Below are 12,470 nucleotides of genomic sequence, written 5' to 3'. Positions count from 1 at the left end.
AATTTCAACAGATTCTCCAACTGAATCTGCTTCTAGAAAATCATTTCCAGGGTGACTCTCTACAGGAGATTCAATACTTCGATGCTGCTCGATAGTCAATTTGGATTCAATGGATGGAGTAGGGAAGTTATCATTCTCATTTTCGCTGGTGCTGATTGATTTATCAATTTTTTCCTCAGTATGTGCACTGGCTTGTGTGTCAACTAACTCCAACAATTCCTTCGATGAAAAACTTTCTCTTCCTTCATCTACTTTTCTTTCAATATCATCAGCAGCATATGTAACATTACTTATTGTGACTGGTAGGGATTCCTTTGGTTCTAAGAGATCAACATGAACAGTTCCAAGTGAAGATTGAGATACTGAAGTTGCATTATTATCTTGACTACCAGAACTAACAATACTGTTTCCAGCTTCTAATTCTGGAGGCTTAATGACGGAACAGACTTGTCTCGTGGAAACATTTGCTGTTTCTGATAAAATAGGAACATCAATTCCTACAGAGTCAGTTTCCAAAAACTGCTCGGTTTCACAAATTCTTGATGCAGTTTTACACTGTTCTTCTGAGGGTCTAAAATCAGTACCTTCTGACACAATATTGCATTCTTCAGATTCAGCGCTCGGAAAGCTTGGCATTAGATTTAGATTACCAACAGCTGCATTACCAACGTTAACATGTTCCATGCTAGCGATCATTAGAGCTGGGTTGGCTTCATTGGATTTTGCGGCATCACTTGCTGAGGTTTCGTTGAACTTAGAACTAGCTGGTTCTGTTGTGATAGGACTAGAATCTTTGCTAGGAGTCTCAATACAGATCGAGGATGTAAGAGTAGTTGCAGGCTCTATGACCTCTAATCTTACTTGCGGCGTTGAAGAGATTTCAGTATGAATTTTATCTTTGCTAGTTTCATTCAAACAGTTCGTTGTAACTTCTTTATCTTCAATGATGGCCTGTTCGGATTCTATCGCCTTTCCTGTTTCAACAATTTGATCAAGAACTTCCGCACTTCCTGATATGCTCTTTTCATGTTCTGGCAAGACCTTAGTTTTATCAGAGCATGAACTTGCAGTTCTTAATATGCGACTTTCGGTTTCTACACTTACAGATGCATTATCTGAATTTTCATTGGTAACTGCCTCTGAAGAAGAGAGAGCTGAAAGAGTTGAAATTTGAATTTCATCCGTGCCTTGAGGCATGAGCTCTACATCAGCTATGCATTCTTTATTATCATTCTCAGCCACTGAAGATATGTTGGAGCTAATGGTTATTTTTTCAGCCTGAGGAGCCACTGACCTTAAGGTTGATTGATCGTCAGTCACTTCACCAATTTCACGTTCTTCGCAGGCTCCAGAATTTTTAGCATCAATTTTCATCTCTTCGACGACTTTAAATAATAACTCAGTAACAGCTGTTTCAACTATTTCCAGAATCGCGCCAGTCTCAATTTCTTCTACTTTTTGACGCTCTCGAAGGAGAGCGCATGCTTCATCTTCGGAGTCGGAGACCTCAAAACCTGGGGTCTCTTCATCTAATGAATCCAGGCTGGATGGGCTATCTAGATCAAATACAGAGGGTTCTGAGATAAGATCGGTGACCTGACTTCCTGCTTCAACAAGTATGCTTGATGTCTCCTCTAGAGCATCTTCTGACATAGAGCATTCAAGTTCAAGTGATTCAGGAGCTTCACCTGGAACTTCAAATGTGCTTAATGGATTGGCGCAGACTTGAGTCTCCAGCTCCGAGACTTCTGGGTTATCTTCGATTTGACTTCCTGTTTCAACAATTAAGCTTGAAACTTCGTCTTTCAATTCTTCTCTTGCTATGTCTTCGGGAACAAGCTCACAGCCTTCTTCAATTATTTCAACAGAGGAGGATTCATCTTTTACGCCTGTAAGTACAGCTTCATGACTCCTTTCCTGCTCTAAATTTTCAATGGTCTCCAATTCCACGATAATTTCTGAGACAACATCAGTGATCGGACTGCCTACCTCTGCCTTTAGACTAGACACTTCATCTTTGGTTTCTTGAGCACTTTCCTCACTACAATCGGCGACTGGAGGCTGTCGAAGGGCTACTATTTCTTCACTTACGGATGCTTCAATGCCGATACTTTCAGCTTTTTGGAATGCTTCAGCATCAGAAATTTCTTCTGCATCTATTGCCAAGATATCGGATACATCAGTTATCAAACTTCCAGTTTCAACCGCAAGACTTGACGCTTCCTCTTTGTCTCCGAGGAGATCTTCCCCCACAATTTTGTCGTTTTCTTCAGCAAGGGGTAGGTCACTTCCTGGAGATTCTGTATTTTCATCTTTTTTGGCAATGTCACACTCAGGAGTTTCCTCAGTCATAACTTCAGAGACTGTTTCTTCCATGTCAGTGTTTAAGGATCCATTTTCAGCTACTATGCTCGAAACCTCTTCTTTGCTTCTGAAACTTTCTTCTACAGCAGCTTCAGTAATTCTTTCCGTTGCTTCATTTTCCTTGTTTACGGTGGGTGCAACTGGTAGAGTTTCAGTTTTTTTCAACTCTGCGGTTGTGATGTCTCCTGATGCCGTATATTGTTGTTCTTCTAGGAGGGTACTTGATCTTTCAGGGACAGATTCAGCGATGAGTTCACTGGCCTGCATTGGCAAACCATCTTCTGTACTTTGAATAATCCCTTCTGTTACACCTGCGGAAGTTAAAGACTCAGTATCTGCTTCATTCAATTCAAAAGTTTCTCCGCCAATACTCACAGTCTCTTTAGATATTTCCTGAGTGTTATTTAATCCACTTTCATAGGACGGCTCTGGCTGAGAAAGCGGGAGCTCAGAGTAACAAACTTCAGGAGATGCTTTATTTCCTTCGTTCAAACTGATATCTGAGTCAAGAACATTCTCTTTCAACGTATAATCTTTTTCGTCAGCCACATTTTGGGACTGCTGTTCTATTTCTTTAAACTGCTGTTCGTTCTTCAAAACTTTTTCTACTTCCTCCTCTTTACAATTTTTTACGACCGCTACTACATTAGATTGAGGCGTTGTTTCTGCAAAGTTTAGGCATTCTTCATTGGTTGTTGTTGGTGGTTGAGACCCTGCTTCTTCTACTTTTTTATTAATTTCACCTGATACTGAAGACTGGGCGTCACACTCCGTATCTTTTGGTCTTTTTCCAATAACTGAGGGTGTCAACGGGTCATCATTTTTCTGATCATGTTCCCCAAAAATCGCTGCTTCTCCTTCAGATTCTATCTTATCCCTGCTTTGTAATTCTAAAGTAACCACTGTTTTTAATTGCTGCTCACTTTCCTCTACGTCATGGCTCTTCTCGACAGCCGATTCTTCTAAATGGGATGTTCTTTCCTCTACTCCGATGCTTTCATTCATCGTAGCTACTTCTGATTGAAGTTTCAATTGGCTGTCCATTAAGTTTTCCTCAACTTGCATTTCTGGTTGATCTTTTACTTTCTCCATGATTAGACGATCTTCAAAATATGACTCTTCTGACTGATCTTGTTCAAGTTTTTCTTCTTGACTTTTCTGCACGACTGAAATTTCTGGAAGTATTTTAATTATGTCTGTGCTTTCATTAGTGACAGCTGCTTCTAATCGAGGCACAACTCCTTTCACTTTTCCAGGCTCCTCGAAAACTTTGCACTTTTTACTGATCTTCTTTTTGCCCTTCTTCTTTCGACTTTTCTGTTTCTGATTTTGTATCGTTTCGCAAGGGTACAGTTCCTCACTTGGCACTCCAGTACTTTCTGACTTGTTGAGAGGCACCTCCGAATTTTCTGAGTTCGAGATTATACCCATTGCTGCAACATCCGACAATTTTTCTTCTTTATTTTCAGTGACAGAAAGCGCTTTGAACACGCTCACCTGCTCGGCTGCATCAATAGGTACCTGAGGTGATTCCTTAGAAGTACCATGAATTTCAGTTTTAGTCAATATCTCTATATCTTCACAAATATTTTCATTCCGGTCAAGGCTTATAGAGACATCTTGGGATATGTTGGATGGACTATCATCGATTGATGATTGATTTATGTGGTCCAAAGATTTTTCATCTCCGAGTTCACCTTCAAACTTTCTGCATGTTATTTCTGCAGGGGTCTTTGAGTCGTCTGCGGACATTTGTGTGACAGGGTCAACATTAGGTATATCAAGTATGTCTGATACTGGTTTGATGACCGGGTTTTGCACGGATTGATTTTCGTTTATAAGAAGAGCTGGTTCCGAAGTTTCGTCATGCTCCGAAACTTCCGTGGGATTCAACTTTGACAGTTCTTCGCCAGTGATTGGAGTTACGTGCACAGCACATTCAAGAGTTGTATGATCAAATGTGCTGGATAGGTTTTGACCTCTGTCCAAATTAAATTCCAACATTTCTTTGTTATCAGAAAGCGCTGCTGACATTGGTTGTTGACTGCTGGTAAAAGCTTCAGTCTTGTTAGAGAGTGAGATGGAGACATCAGAAGAGGTTTTTTCCTCCGAGAGAATTTCGTTCTTTTCAGAGTGCTGAGATTCGATGGATTCACTTTTTGGAACTTCAGCTTCTAATTCTTCAGAGGCAAACTTTGTGACATTCGTGATTAGATTTTCAGAAAGGTGAGCGTCCAATTGAGTGTCTAAGATGAGTGTCGTAGTTCCAGGGGCGACTTTGTCTACTTTCTTCGTAGGTTTTTTACGTCTACCTGGTGTCCACTTGGGGCTCTTCTTCCGCCGCTTTCGTTTTTTCTTTTCTTGAGGAGTTTCCTTCAAGTTCACATTGGAATCATTACTGGTCGTAATGAGGGCACTTGTTTTGTTTTCAACTTGAGTATTTTCTGTCGAAGTAAGGTTGCGATCAGCATCAGGATTAACAGATTTTTTAATCTTTGGCCTCCCTCTTTTTGGAGATTCTTTATTTGCTGACATTGGGCCTTTGATACTGTTATCCACATTTGGGTCACTAGATTTATTCACAGTTGGACTGATGTCATCTGTATTGATTTTTCCTTTTTTACGAGTTGTGTACCTTTTTAACGACGTGTCATCAGAATCTTTCTCAATTTTTGAATTGGACGACTTCAACGGTAAGTCACAGCTACTTTGAGCTTCATGAGGCACTTTCTTACCTGTCGGTATAGTTTTTTCTTGGGTGTCTGCACTTAGTTCTGCATCTGAGTTTAGACTTTCAACTGACAAGGTTTCACTTTTTAGGTTGCTCGAGTTTTTATCACTCTTTTTAGACTTAGATTTCTTGTCTGTCAGATGCTCTGTTCCAGAATCAAAAGCTATATGGGAGGTGAGATTTTCCGATTCAAGATTTAGTTTGACGTCATGTTTTGAACAATTATCTTCAGATGAAGATTTCGGTGGCATACTAGTTATTGTCTTACAAGAATCCTTTGAAATTCGTGATATGTTAGGTTCTTCGTCTATGGATTGGCTATTTAAATCAGCTTTGATGTTGAATGGTTCTTTTGAAGTTACAATTTCACATCCTTCTTTTTTGGCGTTATTAATTTCCTTGACAGGATTTTTGTCGGGAAAATTCTGCAGCTGTTTTGAATGGTCTCCAAGATTCTGTTCTGTATCAGATGGAGGTGCTGCAAGAGCTCTCAGTTTAATTTTGATTCTTTTGGACCCACTAGCAGTTACTAAAGAGGGTTGGACTTCAATTATACCCTTACTAGCAGCAGATTCTGTCTCATTTTCTTTACCTAGGTCTGAAATTTTATTAAGATCCACGGAAGTTAAGGTGCTGTCCTCCATTACCCGAGGAGCATTTTCATCCAAGAGCGGCAAAGCTTGTGATTTCTTCTTTTTTGAAGGCCTCCCAACTTTCTTTTTAGGTACTTCCGCGTTGGGGTTACTTCCTTGATGAGTGCTGACATTAGGTATAAGAGGTGGTACATTCTCTAGATGAGAAATAGTGTTTACTGTAAGATGGGGGTTACTTTCAGTGTGATCACCCTCAGTTCCACTTTTGCAAGAAAACTTCGATGATCGACTGGTCTTCCGAAGTTCTTCTTGTCTTATTTTCGGAGATGAGGTTTTTGAGTCTTCAACTGATTCAATTCCTTTTGCGGATTTTAACTGAGAACGCGTGAGACGAGTTGTTTCATCTGCCTCAGCTGTCGACTCAAGTGTTGTTGCATCATCTAACACAGGGGAGCTAATTTTACATGCCACTGGATCACCAGATGAAGTTTCAGAGGATGTAAAAGCTGAGTCAAAGGTACTATCTTCAACTATGTGCTTTTTGCTCTTGGAAGACTTGCTATGACGTTTCAAATCTTTTCCTTTGGGTGCATCTTCATCGGAGGGATCACACTTTTCATCAAGAGGTAACAGAGGTTTGATTTTTATCCTTTTAGGCACTCCAGCATCTGTGATGATTACCAGTGAGTCTGAAGAAGACATTCCATCTTGATCACGGCTGGAAGAGCTGGGTACCACTTCCGCTTTACAAATAACTTCTTCTCTACTTTCGGAGTTCTTTGCTGATAGTTTTGGAGACTTATCTCGTGTAACAAAGACGTTCCTTTTCACAAAACCTCCTTTGTCTAATCTGCTCGAAGAGTTCCCATCAGGGTCAAAATTAGTTTGGTCGGAAACATGCTCTGATGGAGAGGAGGTTACTACTTTTGCTGATCGATTTATACGTAATCTGCTTGGACTGTCGCTCAAATTTATGTAGGTGCTTCCCTCTCCAGGTGATTGAGAAACGTTAATTTCTTGTGTTGACAAGCTACAATCAGGTTTTTTGGAACGACTCTTACGATGAGAGTGCACCTCATTTGTCATAACGGTTGATAACGGTGTATTTACGTCACTTTGAGTTTCTCCTGAATCACTCTCTGTTTCTAGATTTTGGAGAGAGCGCATTTTCCGGGTCAATCTACTATCACTGATGGATTCAACTTCAGTGTCTTTTTCTGCAGCATTGCTAATTTTTGGAGAGCTGCTTTGTGAATTGCACAGTTCAAACTCTGGCCCTTTTTCTACGATAAATGATTCGGAATTCTTGTCTTTGGTCAATTTGATAGGTTTTATGATGAGTTTGATTGGTGAGTTTTGGTCGGCGACCTTCAGGTCAGTGGTTGTGACTGAGCTTCCACGATCTTTAGCTACAGGCAAAGGTTGCACAGAGTCGACATCTTGATCCGCTAGGACCTCTTCATCTTTGGAACATGCAAGATCATCCTGAGAATTGGGGGAATCACTTACAATTTGTACTCCAGCACAAGTGAGGGAAGATTCTGCATGGCGAGACCTGCGATTAGACTTCCTTGAAAGAGTCTCTGCATGAGTCTCTACTACTGAATGAGTGAGAGAGGGGCTTTCTGCAGATCTGGAAGACCGAGTCATTCTCGCTTCTATTTTTTGACTAGATGTAGAATCTGCAGAGCTGCTTCCCACAGGGATATTTTGTTCAGGGGTCTTTTCCACCAGGGGCTTAAAAAGTATTTTCTTGGTAAGCCCAGTGTCTGTGGTAACTATCCGCACATTAGAATTTTCTGGGCTATCAATAATTAAATCTTTGGTGCTACTTTTGTTCAAAGAACTATGGACGGAAATAGACTCATGATTAGAATCAGACTCAAGCTCGGAATCAGAAAATTCCGAATTTGTGCAAGATGGAAACTTGGGTGGAGGCTCAATACGTTTTTTTCTATCTTGGAGCGCGCGAGCATTATGAAGAGGAAAGTGTTTTTTGAATTTCCTGGGTGGATTGCCAAGAAACGTCAAGCGATTCCTTGATGAACGACTTTCATCCTCACTTTCAGTTTCGGTTTCACACTCACTCAAAGTTGCAACTTTCCAAGATGTATCTTTATTCTTTAGATGTTTCTGCCTCTTGAGAATTCGTCTCGTTATCTTAAATGGTTTAATGAACTCCCGTTGCTCTGGATCCGCTTGGGTTTTGGAATCTTTCGTGTGTTTTGCTGTGATATTCTCTTTACTGTCAATTACTTTCCATGAATTGGATTCATTTTGCTCTGACTTCAGAGAAATTGTTATTTTGACATGTTTAGAGTCTGGTTCTACTGACTGCACATCATCGGAACAGCCAGGCTGATCGTTTGGGCATTCAACAACTTTCCACGAGCTGCTATCTCTTTTCAAATTGCTCAAAGCCCGAGTGATTTTCATTGGCTGAACTATTCGCTTTGAGTCAGCATTCTCCTCTTCTGCCGCCGGTTGTTCAGTACCATGCGTCAGTGCAGAGTGACTTTCAGAAGACTGATCACTTAAATTAAGACTATTTTTTGGAATGGTAAGCTTAATCTTGACAGGTTTAATTTCACCGCTTTGATGGCTAATATCTGTTTCCTTCGATTTTTTGTCTCTAGAATGTGATTTCTTCTTTTTCGAATTTTTTTTCTCGCTTGAATGGCCTTGTTCAACTATTTCTGCAATAACAGGAGGATTATCAACAGGCTGAGAGTCCGTTTCATTGGCTGTAGGTGAGGGTGTAGCAGGTTCCGTCAAGTGGGAGGATACTTCGTTATCAATGGGACTGATGGGATTTAAACCAGCTTCTAATTGACTTCTAAAGACAGTGGCGATTCCAATTTTCGATTTGGCAGTTTCGATTTTGGGCTCTTGATTACTTAGTGCAACATCTTTTGAAGTTTCATGAATTTCTTGAGCTTCTGGGTTAAGTTTAAGCTCCATTTTCGGTGATATTATTGTATTATTTTTAGACTCTACCCTAGGTATTAATTTTCTGCTCTCTTTGGGCTCTGGTTTAGCAGCAGGAATTACAGTTATTTTAGAGTCAAGTACTGTTTCAGGCCTGAAGGCCGGCATTGGGTTTGTTTTGGATTCGAAGTTTGCAGGTGGATGCATACTAACTTTGGGTTCATGCCTCGAGGCTGGAGCTTTTCTTATTTCAGGATGATGTTTCGCAACTGAGATCGAGCTTTCTTTTGGCTCACACTTTGGAACGGTGCTTGGACTCACAATTGGTTTGAGTTTCGGAACTGGAGCTGTTTTGGGATTTCTAGATCTAACTGCGGGATTAGCTTTGAAAGCAGGAGGTTGAGCAGCTCTTGTACCTTTTAATGGGGCTTTCGGTTTGCGCACGGGCTGTTTTGAATTGTCTTGAAAAAAAGCAAACGGCGTACTTTTGATTAGGGGTGCAACATTCAGAGCAGATTTGGTTTTTTGAGGAGGCGTTGCTGCTTTCGAGCTACAATGAAGCTGCGACTTTGAGGTTAGCGAGGACCCAGAAAAATTAGCTCTGTACGGCAACTGAGTCTCTGCTCCAAAAGGCACTTTCGTTTCAAAAACTGGATATTCTACTGGTTCCTCCAAGAAATCCGAGTCCAGCACTGAGTCAGCCGAATCTTCCTTATCTCGAAAACTGAACTGAGCCTCAATATTTCTGGCCGTTGCAAAAAGCTCGCTGTCTATGGAGGAATCTTCATTTGACCGACATGTAGCTGATGAAATTGCAGAGTCAAACACACTCATAGCTGACCGAACATCTGCAGACTTGTTGAAGTCCATGAAGTAAGGCTCTTTGGGATCAGTCACAGTCTTATCCAAAGGGGACTGGAATGTCTCAACGTTTATCCCCAAGGATTTGCTCAGGTCTGAGTTCAGCAAAGAGTTCAGATCTAAAAATGAAACCGACTCTTCGGATTTATCATTTTTTGTTGGATTAGGCACTGAGCAAGACTTAAGGTTAGAATTAAATGACTTTGAAGTTTCACCGTGAAAGTTTGATCCACTTTTGGGACTTCTAGTCAGGCAAGGATCTAAAGTACCTAATGACATAGAGGGCGAGCTTACCTGCACATTAACCTTAGGAGGACAAATACCTAAAGACAGATCAGAAGTGGAAACTTCTGGCGATGAGAACATTTGAGCACTGTTTGAAAATGGACCTGAGTTACATATATTTTGAATTATTTCGACTGCTTCGGAGGCTGATGAAATTGGGATTTCCTCTCTGACCGGCGATTCTAGCACTGATGAAGGACTGACTGCGTCGGATACAAAGCGTCCTATAGATGTTTTCAGAGAACCAATTCCTGGCAAGCGCGGAGAGGAATTTGGAGGTATCTTCAGCATTGACGATAAAATGGAATCGTCTGGTATTGGGCTGTTCTTGTCGAGTTTTGATGAGGATTCAAATTCTAAACCCTGTGGATTTGATACAAAGTCAAATTGATCACATGAATATTTCGGCGACTGTCTTCTGTGAGTTTTACTGTTGATTTTTAATGATTTTGAGTAATCAATTGTTTCACTATTGTCAAATGACGATATGGCTGACTTGAGAGTTGATACAATAGTTTTATCGCAAGAATTTAACTGCTCTTCCTTCCTTGTAGGATCACACGTTCCTTTCAATTCTGGATCTTTTTGTGCTATTCGTTCTGAGACTGTTTGATCTTCGAGGATTTTTAAGGAACTCGAAGTTGACATAAGGCTACTGTCTTCCTTGTTCTTTAAATGCAGAGAAGAGACTTCAGGACATTTAGATTCTAGTGCGATGTCACATGTCACTTGATTCTTTGGAATGTCAGCTGAATTCGTAGGAATCAAATCTGAGGACAGCCTGTTTGAGACGCCTTCAGGCAAATTTAACTGCTCCATAACGTCTCCACTTGACACTGAGATATGGGTGGGATGTACTGATTTCTCAGCTCTGCTTACTTTTTCTGCGGCAGCAAAGGATTCAGCAGCTTCGGATTCTACGGGGTTAACATTAACAGCACCATCTTTTCTTGTAATCGCACCCTCCACAGAAGTTAAATCTTTGGAGTGGGACTCGACTGATTCATCTCTTAATTTTGATTGTATCAGATCACAAGAGTTGAGAGTCTCCATAACTGGGCTACTCTGCCTCTCAAAGTAATCAACTGTGGATCGGGTGATTTCTGTTTCATTTATTTCCTGGGACTTCCGATCTGTTTTTTCGATGTTTTCTAATGAGGAGTAACCGCTCTCAACGTTTATTATTTCAGATGATTTTGCACGAATCTCTTCAGCATCTTCTGGTCGATTATCACGTTCAAAAACTAAAGCTTCGTCTGCGTTTCTCTCATCAGTTAAGACTGCAACTGACTCTGTTGGAATAATCTTCTCAGAATCAAAGGTTGTTTCGTTAGAGTTACCAATACTTGACTTTAGGTTGTCACTCATCACTATGTCTGGAGAGTCAGACATCTCAGTATCCCTAAGATTTTCGTTTCTAGCAAGACCCAGATTATCATAACACGTTGTTGACGAACTCTTTCCAACTGAAACTCGCTGCATTTCTGGGACAGGGGCATCTTGGGAGAAATTTTCCTCCTGCCTAGATGGAAAAAGAAATCCTTCACTGCTGACGCCTTCACCTGTTCGGCAAGGTGTAGTCTTCTCCTTGACGTAAGTAAAAGTGTCATCATTTTTTGCTGCAATGGTGACAGAGTTTCTGTCCTCACTGGCAATGAGATCCAAACTTGGGGTGATGGATTCCTTACTGGGGGCCTCAGAAATGCGAGATGTACTCTCTGAGGAGCTACTTCCAATTGCACTACAACTTATCAGACTATCTTTGGACGCAGCATCATATGTAGACTCTTCTACAAGCGCAATCTTACAGCTATCATTGGTACCTTCTAGATTAATGGAACCCTTATTTTCACTAAGCGTCTTACTTACTGTAAAAATTTCAGGGATCGATTCCCCCGATTCACCGCTGAAATTCTTGCTGGAATCGAAATTTTTGTTTTTCAGAGCACAAATGTTTTTGTCGATAGATTTTGTACAATTATCTATATTTTCTGAGCTGGTTGACTCTTCAGCGGAACTCAAAAGCTCGGAAGCTTCAGTACTAGGCACTAAATTGGTATCATAATTTATACATGATTCAGCAGGCTTCGAACCGTGGCTGGATTTAACGATCTCTTCAGAGGTTCGTATATCTTCTTTATCACTTTCCGAACCATCAGAATCGGATGAAGAGTACATACAAATTGAAGCTAGGGATGAATTGAGGGCAGACACTTTGTTTTTTAAGGCTCCTTCATTCGTTTCGCTGATTGGTGCGGCGATACATGGATTCTGAAGAATCAGATCGATCGGGTCTTGGATTTCCCGCTTTTCGGGGGAGGTTTTGATCAGAGAACTTAAACTATTATCACAGATAGGTTGGGGCTTTAGGGAGGGTGCAGTAGAGCATGATTTGGAGGTTTCAGTCTCAGCCACTCGGACCAACTTGCTGGGCGGACGTGGTATGCTGACATCTTCCACTTCCGGCTGAGGCGTTGATTTCAAAGGACTAATTACTGCTCTTTCAGCATTATTCGCGATGTTCGGTTGAATGGGCTTTGGGGTGGGAGTGCTTATAGAAGCAAATTGAGATAAAGGAGTTCGTTTTAGTTTTACCGCTTTCGGTGATGAAGACGGGGCCTTCTCTGTGCTGTGCCTCGCATCGTCCGATGACATGTCGGCAGCTAACCACGCACATCACCAGCGAAAAAACTAGGAAAGAGGATCAT

At 41.1% G+C, this 12,470-nt stretch overlaps 1 protein-coding gene across 2 annotated transcripts in view; it reads right to left on the bottom strand.

The window, feature by feature from the left end:
* Positions 1–12,470, bottom strand: part of LOC109043405 (uncharacterized) — a 53,405-nt gene that overhangs the window by 34,009 nt on the left and 6,926 nt on the right. For both annotated transcript variants that reach the window (XM_019060599.2, XM_019060600.2), the window contains exon 2: positions 1–12,470. This exon is cut by the window's left edge. In XM_019060599.2, coding sequence (XP_018916144.2) covers positions 1–12,417 — 12,417 coding nt within the window. In that variant the 5' untranslated portion in view covers positions 12,418–12,470.

This window comes from Bemisia tabaci, chromosome 3, assembly GCF_918797505.1.
Source record: "Bemisia tabaci chromosome 3, PGI_BMITA_v3".
In the NCBI taxonomy this organism is placed as follows: Eukaryota; Metazoa; Arthropoda; class Insecta; order Hemiptera; family Aleyrodidae; genus Bemisia; species Bemisia tabaci.
This window is presented reverse-complemented; position numbering and strand designations above follow the sequence as displayed.